Source organism: Equus caballus, chromosome 10 (genome assembly GCF_041296265.1).
Source record: "Equus caballus isolate H_3958 breed thoroughbred chromosome 10, TB-T2T, whole genome shotgun sequence".
NCBI classification, from domain to species: Eukaryota; Metazoa; Chordata; class Mammalia; order Perissodactyla; family Equidae; genus Equus; species Equus caballus.
The window spans coordinates 9303090-9317250 of NC_091693.1; the positions used below are offsets into that span (position 1 = coordinate 9303090).

The 14161-nt window shown below is 55.9% G+C and overlaps 1 protein-coding gene across 4 annotated transcripts in view; it reads left to right on the forward strand.

Moving 5' to 3' along the window:
- Nucleotides 1-14161, forward strand: part of SIPA1L3 (signal induced proliferation associated 1 like 3) — a 93033-nt gene that overhangs the window by 61234 nt on the left and 17638 nt on the right. For 2 of the 4 annotated variants that reach the window (XM_023649620.2, XM_023649624.2), the window contains exon 14: nucleotides 6679-6900. The exons of the other annotated variants lie outside the window; for them this stretch is intronic. In XM_023649620.2, coding sequence (XP_023505388.2) covers nucleotides 6679-6900 — 222 coding nt within the window. The remainder of the gene's footprint in view (nucleotides 1-6678; nucleotides 6901-14161) is intronic. 4 annotated transcript variants of the gene reach the window in all.

Below are 14161 nucleotides of genomic sequence, written 5' to 3' on the forward strand. Positions count from 1 at the left end.
TGAGGTGGGGAGGAGGGACGGTGCCGTCAGGTCCCTGAACACAGGCCCCTTGGCTCAGCGGGCCTGTGTTGGGATGGGAGGTTGGGATGGCAGCGGGGCGACACCACACACAGTCCTGCCAGCCACACTGCAGATGGTGGCTACTGAGGGTCAGGAGGCTGCTGCAGATGGGGAGCCAGAGGTTCTGGAGAGGAGAGGGGCGGGGCAGGCCCGAGAGGAATGGTGCCCTTACCTTCTCCTGCCCCTGAAGCCCGTTGTGTTTCAGACACGGCGATGCAGCAGGGCACTGTCCCTCCCCCAGGGAGCTGAGGTGCTCCCGGAGAGAACGAGGCAGACAGACGCCTGAGCAGCCGTGTGATATTAACGTGCCAGCGGGAGATAAGGTCTGGGGAGAAAGCCCGAACAGGGCGGAGGTCTGGGAAGGCCTCTGGGAGGAGGTGACATTTTGTAGGAAGCAAGGGAGCAACCCAGGCAGAGGAACCAGCCTGTGCCCAGCCCCTGAGGGCGAGCTCATCTGCAGTGCCCAGAGATGGTCAGGTGGCCGAGGGGGTGGAGCAGCCAGGGCGGAGGGGAGAGTGGCAGGAGGTCAGCTGGGTAGGGTGGGCGGGAGTGACCGTGGTCAGATGCTGGGTTCAATCTGAGGGACGTGGGAGCCACGGGAGGCATTTGAGGACATCATCTCACTTACGAGAGATCGCCCAGGGCTGCTCTGGGGAAAATGGACAATCTCAGGGTGGGGGCGGTGGGGAGTGAGTTTGCTGGCAGAGTTGGAGGGCCATGGGGAGAGGCGGGCCCTGCCGAACCCCTACAGGGACCCAGCGCCCCAGCTCTCGCAGCCTGTTGCAGCTTGTGCCCAGCGATGACCTCAGTGCCTCAGATTCTCCCGCAGACGTTCGTCATGGGAGCCCGGCTCCTGGGCTCGCTGCCAGGCACCAGGCCTGCTGCGGGCACTGCCGTGGGCTGAGCATCCCGGGCGGCCCCAGCCCCACCTCCCGTGAGCAGCACACGTCCCAAACTTCCAGAGCAATCTGTCAGTGCCGTTGAGGGCAGGCCGAGGCTCCACACAGAGGTGCCCGGCCGGGCCCTCCCGGCGATGCCCCTCTGGGGGTGCAGCCCTGAAAGGTTCTGCAAGGCCTCAGGGTCCGCTGGGCCCCCCCGCCTGTGTTCACGAGGAGGCTGCGGTCACATGTGACACAGACCTGCTCGGAGTCCCTGTCAGCTTGGGCAGCGGAGGCCAGGCTTCTCCTGGGACTCGGGGGAGCGGGAGGGAGCAGCGCACAGGCTGCGGCGTGGACATGTTTCTGGCCGGTTGAGGGGCTGCTTCCATGTGGCCGAAGCAGCGTGACAGGGAGGGACAGGGGGAGGAGCTGAGGGCAGCGGGCACGGAGCAGGTGGTGGGATGGTGGGGCCGCAGCGCCCTGGGCAGGAGGGGGCCATCAGCCTCCTGGGGCTCCAGGCTCCGGGGCTGCGTTTGTGGGGTGGGCTACAGGGGCCGCTGCGGTGGTGCCCACGGTGGGGAGCGGGCTCGGATTCCGCATCGATCTTGAGCCAGTGCGTCTTCACCCCGGGTCCTGTCCGCTCCCACCCTCAGAGGACCTGCCGCTTCCGCTCCCAGGCCACACGGTGCCTTGCGGCCCCTCGCGGCTCCCACGCTGGGGCGTAATCCCAGCCACGTGCAGGGACGGGTCTGACTGTCAAGCCCACGCCAGACACCAGGGAGAGAGGGCGAGCTTGGTCCAGCAGTTAAGACCAAGTGGTGAGTTTATTTAGTCTCTGGGCCTCAGTTTCCCCGCTTGAGACATGGGGATGGTGGTAGATCCTACCTCCTGGGGTTGCTGGGGCGATGGAATGAAGTGACCCCTGCAAGGTGCTTAGAGCATGGCGGGGCACGGTGCAGTGCCACCGTCACCTGCTCTGCCACCATCCTTCCTCCTGAAGGCAGGGCCCAGCTCCCATGGTGCCTACGCCACCACCAGGCCCCCGGCAGTGTCCCTGGGGCCAGGCAGCCAGAGCTGCACGTGGCTGCACAGCTGTGTGGTGTCTCCATCCAGCCTGTGCTTTTTCAGCTGTTTTTTAAGCCACGGAACCTTTCACTTCAACCCTTAAATGCTCCTTTAAGATACAACACAGGTAAATGCAGAGCCGCAGAGCCTTTCGGGGTGGGGGTAGGGATGCAGAGCAGGCTGGTCCCCCCGCCCCAAGTCCTGGCTGGGCCCGGAGCGTTTAGCCCCTGGACCCACCACCCCTTTCCTACCTGCAGCTCGGGGAGCATCTCTCGGGCCCGGCCTGCGCTGTGTGATCCATGAGGCAGGCGGGCGCTGCCTCATTTCTCAGAGGAGGAAACTGAGGTTCGTCGAGGGGAAAGGACTTGAGCAAAGAGTGCAGTGTGTCACTTGGCCAGGTGGGCGGCCCGGCCTATGTTCTCATCAGCCGCACGGTGCTGCCTCCCTTTTGAAGTTGAAGCTGAGGCCCAGCCAGCCAGGACCCCTGGCCACGCCGGTGCTTCAGAAAGAAAATGTGCTCTCTCTTGATTGGTGGCGGGGTGGGGGCTCCACCTGTGCCACACACCTTGCCCGCTGCCACTGAGAAATGAAGCGTGCCTGGCATGGCTCCTGGTCCCTGGGGGTGTGGGAAGGGCGGCCCGCCTGGAGGGCTGGGTGGAGAGGCACAGCCTGCTGAGGGCCTGGCGCTTTGTTGCGGCCCTGCTTCCATTCCTGAGGCTCCTAGCGGCTGAAGATGGGACAGCCGTGGGAAGGCCTTTGGCTGCAGGCAACAGAATATTCCAGCTCCTTGGGAGAAGTCTGTTATCTCCCAGAACTCGAAGTCCCAGGTAACAGGGCCCCAGGACTGGGTAATTCATTGACTCAAGGACCCAGGTTCTCTCCCCTTTTTTGTCCTGCCCATCTTGGACTACAGGCTGCGTCCCCTCACGGTCTCACAGAGCCTGTCATTTAAGCAGATAGTCAGTGTCCAGTGGCAGAGGGGGTGATGTTTTCTGCAAAGGCTCTTTGTGTGTTTTTTGGCACACAGTCCACACACACACTCGGTGTCTCACGGGCCCACCCCAGCCCATCCCAGACAAGTGATGTCAGCTAATCAGGATTCGCCCCCTGGGCTGGATGTTTGGTCACCTCCCTCAAGCAAGGGACAAGTAGTCAGCCTTTATTTACTGGGGGGGGGGGGGGGGGGGGGGTGGTATTGGGATGACACCACAGGGTCTGCCACGAGGCCTGAAGAGGAGCAGCCCCTCTGGAAAAAGGCAATGGATCGAGCTGGTGTTCAACTTTTTCCCTTCCTTTTTAAGATCCTCTCTTGTTTTCTCGGCTCACAGAAGTTGAACATGCCTGTTGACAAGGTCGAGAAATGTGTACTGTGGGAAGTACAAGTTAGAGTTAGAATCCATGAGGGTATGTCCATGGAGTGGACCCTCTGCAGCCATGGAAGAGAGGGGGCTTGTCTGGCCTGACGTGGAGAGATCTCCAGAACGTGCTGTGGAGGTAACAGCAGGTGCAGAGCGAGCTTGCAATGTGCTGCCATTTATTTTACAAAGACAAGTTGGGAGGGTACGCACTCGGTCTCGCACCCATGCCCACGCGCTCTGTCGAAGAGGAAGACAGGGTGGAGCGAGGCTGCCCAGAGGAGGGCACTGAGTGTCAGAGGGCACTTCCTTCTTACCCTGTGCGACTTCGACGGTTTCGCTTGACTTCTGTACGCGTTCCCCATCAGTGCTGCCTGCAGAGATAGTCAGTGTACACTCCCCCGGAGATTTTTCTCCAGTCGGCACCAGCTTAGTTCCTTCAAACATTTTTGACCATTACCCAAAACAGGAAAAGCCTTTTACGTTGCACCCAGCACAGACACCCGGAATGAAGTCTCACACGGTCCTGTCATGTACACCAACGTTTTTTATTTTAGCCTGTTCCTTTTTTTCCCCTTAATAATGGTCAAGACCTACTAAATTGAGTTCCTGACCCACAGTTGGAAAAACACCGTACATCTCCTTTTTGTAAAAAAGACCCAAAAAGGCCCAATAATCATACAACACGTAGACATTTGAAAAAAGAGAAAGAAGGTCCAGCTTTGCACCAAGCCTTATTTCCACTTCCTGTAGCTCAGACACCTGTCCACATCCGTAAACAGAAATCTACCTCATGCTTTGCACTCGCTGCGTACTTTTTGATCGTATGGATGTGCTGGGGATGATGTGTTCATCTCCTATCAAAAGACGTTCCGGCCGTTTCCGAGTTTCCTTGATTGCACACAGCACGCAGTGCCATCCTTTGTGTGTCTGCGTGTGCTGGTGCTGGCCTTTTGTGGCACGGACTTCAGGGACGTCAAGCGTTCGACGGGTGCTGCTCATCCTCCAGTTCTCGGCTCGGATGCCCTTGCCTCCTGGCCGTCCCAGACAGGCCACTCCTGGTGCGATGTGCTCCATGGCTCCCTGGACCTCCCCTCACCAGTGCCCGTCCTGGCCCTGTTAGTAGATGCTGCTAAATTGTAGAAAGCATATAAGTCAGAGCTTGCTCTTTTAATTTAGTCTGACAGTCTCTGCCATTTGATTGGGATGTTTAAACATTTGTGTTTAATGTAATTATTGAATGGTGATTGGATTTACGTTTGCTGTTTTGCTGTTTGTTTTCTATATGTGCACTGTTTTCTTGCTCCTCTGTCCTTTACTGACTTCTTTTGTGTTAATTAAATGTATTTAAGTATACTTTAGTGTATTTTAGTTTGGATTTCTCTTAATTTTGTGGACTTTTTTAGCGTATTATAATATGCATCTTATCAGTTAATTCAGATTAATACTAACAATGCCAATAAAATACAGAAACTTTTCTCCAATATAACCCCATTCCCTTCCCCCTCCTGTGTGCTATTTTTGTCATATGTATTATGTCCGTCTGTGTTATAAACCCAACAGTATGGTGTTATGATTATTGCCTTATGCAGTCTTATGGCTTTAAGGCAGTTAGAGAAGAAATACGGAAACATAAATCCATAGAGTCTTTTCTTCTAAACCACAGATTTGCCATCCTGGATTGTTCATTTCTCCATGTGGATTCAGCTCACCATCTGGAGTCATTTCCTTCCAACCTGAGGACTTGTATTGTTTCACTCTGCAGATAATCCTAGCAATTAATTCACTCACTTTGTTTATCTGGGAACGTCTTTACTTTGCCTGCATTTGTGAAGAATAGTTTTGCTGGATGTAGAACCCTTGGTTGACAGTTTTTTCTTCCAGCACTTTGAAAATATCGTTCCATTCCACCGTTTCAAACCAGGAGTCAACAGATCGTTGTATTGATGCTCCTCTGTGTGCAACGAATCCTTTTTCTCTTAATGCTTTCAAGGTTTTTATCTATAAGTGTTTGACGTCCACCTGTTTTTCTAGGTGTGAATGTCTTTGTATTTATCCTGCGTGGGATTTGTTGAGCTTCTTAGATGTATAATTCATGTTTTTCATCGGATTTGGATGGCTTTCGGCCATGATTTCCTCAACTCTCTTTTGCCGCTTTCTTTCTTCCTTCTTCTGAAACTCTCTTTGCGCGTGTGTTAGTGTGCCTGGCGCTGTCCCAGAGATTCCGCTGTGGCAGAAGTTCCTGGTTCATTGAGCTGGGCAGGGGGTGGGAAGAGCCCCAGGCCAAAATGCCACACATGCCCTCTTTCCTTCCCTGGGGATCCACAGTTTTCAAGTATAAACGTTTCCTGGGTTGTTGTATGCCCTTGGTCAGTTTCAAGTGCCGAAATGGTGGGTTTTGTCAGTTTTGTGCTTTATTAGAGAGAGGATTGCCAGTCTTCTCATTCGGCCATAGTCCAAAGTCCCACCCCTTCATCTTGCTAAGTTGACCTTCAAAAAGGATGTATTGACTTACACTCCAAGGGCGTTAATTTTCTCATTAAATACCTCTTACCTGAAATGGAATTGGAATTTTACTAAAAAGTTTTAAAAGTTGATTTGCCTCAGTGGGGTAAGCGGTTGGGTCCCCAAGAGTTGGGTCCCAGCGAACAGTGGTGGGGTTCACTGCAGCGTTAATCTCACAGGAGCCCAGCATTTGGGATGCTGAGCTGTGGTTTTGGTTAGATCACTTGGGATGTTGTCTGACGTGTAGTCGGTGCTCAAAAACTGTTGAAATGAAGAGACTACATGGCAAGATACATTTTAAGTAAAAAAAACAAATTCACGTTACAGAACAGTGTATTGACATGAACCTAGTTATAAAAAACGTAGCTCTTCACCCCCTCTCCAGAAAGGGTGCTGGTTCTCTGGTCGTGTACACGTGTGTATCTGGAATGCGCAGGAGAAGGTGAAGAGGACAGAGCACACTGTGAACCGTGGGCACCTCTAGAGACAGGTGGCAGGACCCCACCTTCGGCTGGAGGTGGTCCCCAGGAGACAGAATCTCGGGGCACATCCACCCACGGAGGTGACATTTTAGATTCCGACAGAGCTACCAAACGTGCTAGGAGGGCATTCCTGGGTGGGACTGGGGGCCGTGCAGGCAGCTTTGCTTTTCTCTGTGTGGCTTCTGTATTGTTGGAATTTTCACAGCAGGAGTGTATTTGTGACTCTCTTGTGTGAGTGAAGTTTCTTCTTTCCCAAGAGTAAATTGAAACAGATCGGTCCTCTGAAACGTGGGGCGGATTCAATCCTTCATTTCTCTCGTTTCTACTTTGCAGTGACATGGGCTCCAGGGCCGGCTACCCCGCTCAGGTGTACAAAACAGCCAGCGCAGAGACTCCCCGGCCCTCGCAGCTAGCCCAGCCCAGCGCCTTCCAGCTCTCCGCCTCTGTCCCCAAGTCCTTCTTCTCCAAGCAGCCTGTGCACAATAAGCACCCAGCAGGCTGGAAGAGGACGGACGAGCCCCCAGCGCGGCCGCTGCCCTTCACTGACCCCAAGAAGTAAGTGCCCGGACGCCCCGTGAGGCACAGCTGGAGCGTCTTTGGGCAGGGGAGGGGACAGCACCTCTGTCCTCAGTCAGTAGGACACTGCACCAGTTTGCGCCAGGACCACAGCTGTGAACAGGCAGAGATGCCCGCCCCCGGGGAGCTGACGTTCGGGTTGGGGAGATAGACTACAAATAGAGTAACTAAGGAAAGGACGCAGTAGGTCAGTGGTGGCTGGCGCTGTGCAGTGTGCGGATGACGAGCATCCCAGGCAGAGGGATGACCGCTTCAGAGATGCTGAGGGGGGAGCGCGCTTGGTGTGCGGGAGGGCGGCTGGGATGGCTGCAACAGTGAGCACGTGCAGTCAGAGACGCCTTAGGGACTGACCATGGAGGGTCTTGTGGGCCACCTCTAAGGGCTTTAGCGTCTGCTCAGAGTGACATGGCTTCACGGGAGGGTGTGGCGCACAGGAGGGACATGATCTAAACGGTGTTCACAGGGTCCCTGTGGCTGCATGGGGGGCACGACCAGCAAGGAACTGGGAGACCAGGGAGGGGCTGCTGAGATGGCCCAGGCAGGAGCAGGGCGGAGGCCGAGGAAGGGGAGAAGGAGCGGCCTCAGGATAGATTCTCAGATGGCAGCAGACTGGGTTACTAGCAGAGTGGATGTGGAGTGAGAGAGGGCGAGGTTGAAGAGGATGCCAGGTCTCGTAGCCTCAGGGGTGGCTTTGCCTTGAGCTGAGAGGAGGACCCAGTGAGGAGCAGGCTGGAGAGAGAAACCTGGGTGTCGTCAGCATAGAGGCACGAGGCTGGAGCAGCTGACTAGGCCGGGAGTGTGGGTAGAGAGGCGGGGAGGTGTCAGACTGGGCCTGAGCCCCTCGGTGATTAGAGAGGAGGAGGACCAGCAGAGGAGGCTGAGAAGGAGGCGCCCGGGGGTGATGGACCACGAGCGGTCAGCTGGGACGGAGCCCCGTGGAGCTGACTCGGGGGTGCAGGAGGAGAGAAGGGGAGCAGATGTGGAGGCTGCCGTGTGAGCAGCTCGTTTGAGGTTTTGCTGCAAATCGAAAGAGAGACAAGAAGTACGCAGGTAGGAGAGAGCCGTCGTTTCTTCATGATAGGGGACTGTGGTGTCTGACATTCACTGAGTGCTGGCTGTGTGCCAGGCTCGGTTCTGAGTTCTTAGACGTGAGTTAGTTCACTGAGTCCTCAGCAGCTCCGTGAGGTGAACCTACTGTTCGCCCCATTTTACAGATGAGGCTCCTGAGGCCGAGTCGTGCAGCTGGTCAGGGATGGTGCTTGGATCAGAGCCTGGGAACCTGGCCCAGGGCTCCCTTGTGCTGGGTCTGAGGGCGTCTACCATCCTCCATTCTGTTCTTTGTAAGGTCATCTTTCATGACTTGGATGGGGCCATTCAAATGTGGGGGTGACACAGAGATCATAAGGAAGTAGAATCAGCGTCCCTGGAGATGTCGAGGGGAAGCACGCTGAATCACCCTGAGAATCCAGTTCACACACCTCCCTGACAGCCAGGGGCATTCTGGGAATGAGTCCCCGTCCTCCAGGCCCCTGGTTAAAGACTCCAGTGCCACCCCCCGCCCCCCCAGGGTTAGTGAGAGCCGCGCACGTTTCATACCAGGCCCTGGTGCGCCGTGTGCTTGGGCCGACTCCCGTCCACCCCATGTGACCACCCCACACCCCCTCCTCACTCCACAGGCCACCCACAGGGCCGTGGCAGTGGCTCCTCACCGCCTGGGGCTCGCCCCAGAGCTTCAGGCCCTCCACACAGGCCCAATCTGCTGCCATCTCCTCAGAAGGGCCTTCATGGCCCCTGCTGTCATTCTGTCATTTTTTTGTTTCACAGCCCATCCCCACCCCCACCCCCTGGGAAAGCAGGTGGCACTGTCTTGGTGACAAGACACTAGTGGCCTGCCTGGCACTCTGGGTGCCCCATCGTGAAGCTCTGAGGCAGGCATCTCGCTTCATTGTCACTGCAACCCGGTAGGGTATGTAAGGCCCACTCTTAGGGTGGCCCAGGCTCAGGCGGTGCTGAAGGTTCGAAGTCCCAGATCAAGGTGTCAGCGCGGGTTCCCTCCGAGGGCGTGAAGAGGGATGTGCCCCCTGCCTCCCTGTCATCTGCTCTTGTGCTGATCTGCTGGCCATCTGGGGGAGTCCTCGGCCTGCAGATGCGTCTCCCCTCCTCTGCCTTCTTCGCCAGGCTTCCTGTCCTCCCTGTGCGCGTATCTGTGTCCACGTTGCCCCTTTTTGTGAGGACACCCACCATGTTCAGGTCCGCCCTGACTGCCAGGTTGTACCTTGGTTACCTCTGTAGCGACCCTGTTTCCACTTAGGTCACATTGCAAGACCCTCCAGGTTAGGACTTCAGTGCATCTTTGGGAAGACCCATAACACCCGTCGCGACCTCAGCACACGGGGCCTGCCCTGGAGAATGTCTCCCAGCGCACTCCAGGCTCACCCCTCCCGCAGAGCCCGCGCCCCCTCCCTTCCGTGGGCCCAGCCCAGCGCCCATCCGGAGGTCATCTCCTGGTGACCGCCTTCCTGTCTGTCGCCCCCACTGAGCTGAGAGTCCTGGGAGAGCAGGGACACCCCAAGCCCCACCCAGGGCCCTGGACGTAGTACATGCTCAGAAAATATGCCTGGATATAGGACAACCCTAAAAACCAGCCCCTTCCCAATGGGAAGATCCGAGAAGCCCTTCACGTAACGTGTGTGTCCGTGTGAACGTATGTAAGCTGAATCTATAAAGTATTTGGGGACACAAATAAGATAACTCCATGGATTCTTACAATATTTATTAATTTATCGATACGTTTTTAAAATCCCATGCATAAGATAATACGCTAGTCTAGAGTGACTGCTTTTGTCCACATACTCCCCTTTCATAAAGCCGTTTTATTCAAACTCTCCCCGAGCATTTTGGAGGTTAGTGTCTCTGTCATTGTTACAGTCACTTGTGAGTCACCTAACCCAGTTTTCCAGAAAACATTGTCATCACTTCCAACTAAATTATTTGAGGTTAAGCATGTGTTTTTTTGATCTGTGTATGATGCTGTTGCTAAAATTTTATCCCGAGGCACAAGAATTTATTTGCATAACATTTACCTACATTTACAGACAGCTGCCCTGCCAGACACCGTCACAGCCCTTTACCTGCGTAAATTCATGTACTTTCTGAGTCCGGAACAGTAGGCGTGGGCCCTTGGCACCCCATTTTCCAGATGAGAAAAATCGAGGTCCTGAGTGGTTGAGACACTTGCCCAGATTCACTTGGTCAGTTCAGGTTCATCACTGCAAGTGTATGATGATTGGTTTTGTAATTTGTCCCCACAAGGTCACCACGTATTATGAGCCCATCCCCCCAGGAGTAGTTACCACATCCGTGCCCTAACTTTCTTGGCCTCCATTCTCTGGTCAGGGCACACTGCCTTTCAGCCAGGCCACTCTGCGCCGGCTGTCCAGGCCTGGCCCCAGGAGAGGGATCCTATTCTTATTGCCATTTCCAGATGAGGAAACTGAGGCACGGTTAGAAGTGCCTAGCCCAGGTCGCCCAGTGAGAAGGGGCAGAGCCAGCTCCATACCCGGCAAGATCAGGAGCAGAGCGTCTCGTCCCGGGAGAGACTCAAGGCGGACCCCGTCCAAGGCAGGGACTCGTATGTTCTGAGGACTCGTTTCTTGGAGGGAAGCGGCCCCCTGTATTTGGGCATGTGCTCTGTTGGTTGAACGACAGATGGAGTGAGCTGGGGGAGGGCAGAGAGTCTGTGTGAGGGGACCGAGTGCATCTGCCTCGGGAGCGGGCCGCAAAGCCCCTTCTGACCACTTGGTCCCAGGACCCTCAGCTTGTTGGCCTGCCTTCTCCAGCCATTGGGGGGCAGAGCCACATGGGGTCAGGGTGGGTCCTCGTGGGCTGCTCACCCCTCCAGTTCCCTCTCCTTAAATTGGGGTGACAGTCCCACCTCCAGAGTTGTGCAGACTTGCTTCGTTAATCCATTAATCCATGTGGCCCAGTACTGAGTTCGAGCTGCCCGGGGCTTCACAGGGGCGGGTGTGACGGGGCCCAGGGGATCCAGGCTCACAGGGAGCAGGCAGCACCAGTGTCCCTGGCCCTGCCCTGTGGCCGTCCTGGGCACCTCCTCCCTGGCAGTCTCATCTCAGCCCAGGTGAAGGGCTGGCACTGCCCCGGCAGGCCAGTGGCCCTTGGCCTCCTCGAGAAGCTTCCCAAGGCTGGCATAGCCAGGACGGGCCTCTCCTCCTCCAGAGAGGGCCACGCTGCCACCCTTCCTCTGGGTGTTAACCGGGTCAGCGACACCACAGAGGGTTGTCATGAGGTGCATGTGGCTTGGCCCCTGACTCCACAACCCAGGCCCAGTGAGGGGGAGACAGGCCCTGGGGACCACACCCTGTGCTGCCTGAAGGTGGAGCAGTGGCTGGGGGCCGCCCCTGAGGGCCCAGGCCCCAAGCATCCTCATCCACAAGAGGGACAGCCCCCCTCCTGTTGGGCCTCCGAGGGGATGAGGTGAAGGAATGCGGGCACGGAGAGGCCCGGCCTGGGAGAGGGTGAGCACTGGCTCAGAGGCGCTTGGCTGTTCTTGGCCAGGCTGGCGGGAACTGGCATCTGGAGGGTGACACCTGGCACTCGGGCCCCTCCTTGCTGGGGTTTCGGGCCTGGGTCCAGCTCAGTGCAGCCATGGCAGGAGCCGAGGAGGCCTCTCCCCAGCGTCAGGGGCAGGGTTGGCCCCTCTCCCAGCATCCTTCTAGGAAAACCCGCCAGCCACCTGCCGTGCCGTGCAGACCTGGTGCGTGTCCTCGCCAGCCATGGGGCAATGATGCTAATCAGCTTATTAACCGGCCCGGGAGCTGCCCCAGGTGGAGGCTTGCAGTCGCGGGATGGGGCCCAGCCAAGCTGCAGCCTCTGGTCGCCCTCCGCTTCTGGCGCTCCCCTCACATGAACAAGACACGGCTCTTGCCGGGGTCCTGACTGCAGAGCCTTCTCTGTAATGTTTCTGTCTTTTTCTTTTCTAACGTAAGTGGTTTAATGCCACAACATGACAGGATCCCAGTTCAGACAACACGGGCAAAGCAGAGATGCTGTCCAGGGCCCGTCAGTCAGGACCTTCTGGATGTTTCTTCATTTGCTTTTTGAAAAGTCAAACACGCACAGGGTGAAAACCAAACCAGCAGAAAAGGGTTTGCCGTGAAAACCGAGGCTCTCTCCGGCCCCGGCCCCCGCCTCCAGCCCCCTCCCCAGAGTGGCTGTCATTTCATTTCTCCTGCATCCTTCCAGAACATTCCCAGCACCACCAGGCGTGTGGTTGTGCATCCCTCACAGCCCCTTCTATTTACCAGTGTGGCCACCTCCTCTCTCTGCCCTCAGCCTTTTCTGCCTGCTCTTTTCTCTCCAGATGCCTTGGTGACAGTTCCATATCAGACCGTAGACAGGGAGCTCGTCTTGTTGAACCGTCAGAGAGTGTCCAGTTCACCCTCAGAGGCTGTGAGGCTCTAACAGTGGAGGAGAGCGGAGATCTTGAGAAAAAGGAAAAGGATCAGAGATTTATAAGGCCAGTTTGGTTTTTTAACCTGGAGTTAATACCATTTTGAATTATTGCTTGGGATGTGCAATTTAGAAAATACATTGGGGGCCGGCCCCGTGGCGCAGTGGTTAAGTTCACATGCTCCACTTTGGTGGACCAGGTTCACAGGTTTGGATCCCAGGCATGGACATAGACGGCTCATCAGCCATGCTGTGTTGGTGACTCACATTAAAAATAGACAAAGATTGGCAATAGATGTTCGCTCAGGGCCAATCTTCCTCAGCAAAAAAACAAAAGAAAATACATTGGAAAATTCTTCCAGAAGAAAGAGAATAAGAGCAAAAATGATGAATTTGACTCTCCAAACTGAATTTCATCGTGCTTCTTCCTGTTAGACGTGTCATGGCAGCCCACGGATAGTGTCAGGCTGTGGGACCTGCAGGGGATGAGATAGGTGCAGACTTGAGGGTCAAGGGAGAAGGTTCTAGCATGATTTCCTCGGGTGAGCCAGCCCTCCACTGTAGAATTAGGATGTCCCACTAGAGTCCTGGAGGTCCTAGGGGCGGGAAGGTGACTTTAGCAAATGGACACAAATTAAACAGAACGGGGAAGGAATACTTCCGTCCTTTGGCTCAGTTTTTCAGAGTATCTCTATACTTTGTTCTGTTTTATAAAAGTCACTTACACCTGTGAAAGGAAGGAAGAAAGTAAGGAGGGCTGGAAGGAAGAAGGTAGGGAAGCTGGTCGGTTGGTTAGAAGGAGGGGTGGTTCCATGTCCTCCACGTTTAGCAGGCACTGTCGGGGTGCACCCCGTGTGGCCTGCCCTGTTCCGACACTGGCCATAGAGTGCAGAGGGCTGCAGGGGAGGTGGGAGGAGTGGGGCCAAAACGCACAGGTACACACAGTGAGAAAGCAGCACAGGAACTGATGACCGTGCGCTCCTGGGCTGGGAGGAGCCCCAGAAGGTCCAGCGGTCAGACGAGGCCTCTCTGAGGAGGTCACACTTGAGCTAAGCTGGATGGATGAGAAGCTGCCAGTCATGGGGAATACTGGAGAGGGCACTCTGGGCAGACAGAACAGCCAGTGCAAAGGCCCTGAGGCAGGAACGTGCCCGGTGTGTTTAAGGAATGTTGGGAGGCCTGTGTGGGAGGAGATGAGGACAAATTGTTCAGACCTCGTGGGCTGTGGTGAGGAACGTAGTTTGAAAGTGAATCCCCCACATATCCACCTTTTGAGCCGAGAGTTTGGTAAACTTGATATGCCAAGCTAAGCGCTCTGTGAGTTTTGCTTTCTAAAAATGAATTCACACTATGCGTACCACTGCTTTATTCCCCTGACGGGTCTGGGAGAAGCTCTTGCCATGTCGTGCGAGTCAGCTCCTCTTGTCTCTGGCAGCTACAGGGTCTTGTCTTCTGGGGCCCCGCCCTTCTCCTGCCCACCGATTCTGTGCGCTTCACAGGCAGGACCCCGTGAAGTGTCCCTGGCACCCGTGGGTCCACACGAGCCTCTCTGAAGGACACACTCCCAGAAGGAGAGCACACTTTAAAGTTTCCAGCAGGTCTTGTGACCGCCCTCCAGAGGAGAGCCTGTGGACAGTGCCCCTTTTTTGCGGTATAGGCAGCGAGGGCCCAGCCGCTCCCCCCGGGGGAGACGGGCACCGCACATCATGTGTCCTTGCTGAGTCTCATTCTCCCCGTGCAGGGGCTTCTGGGAAATGGCGAAATCCAAAGG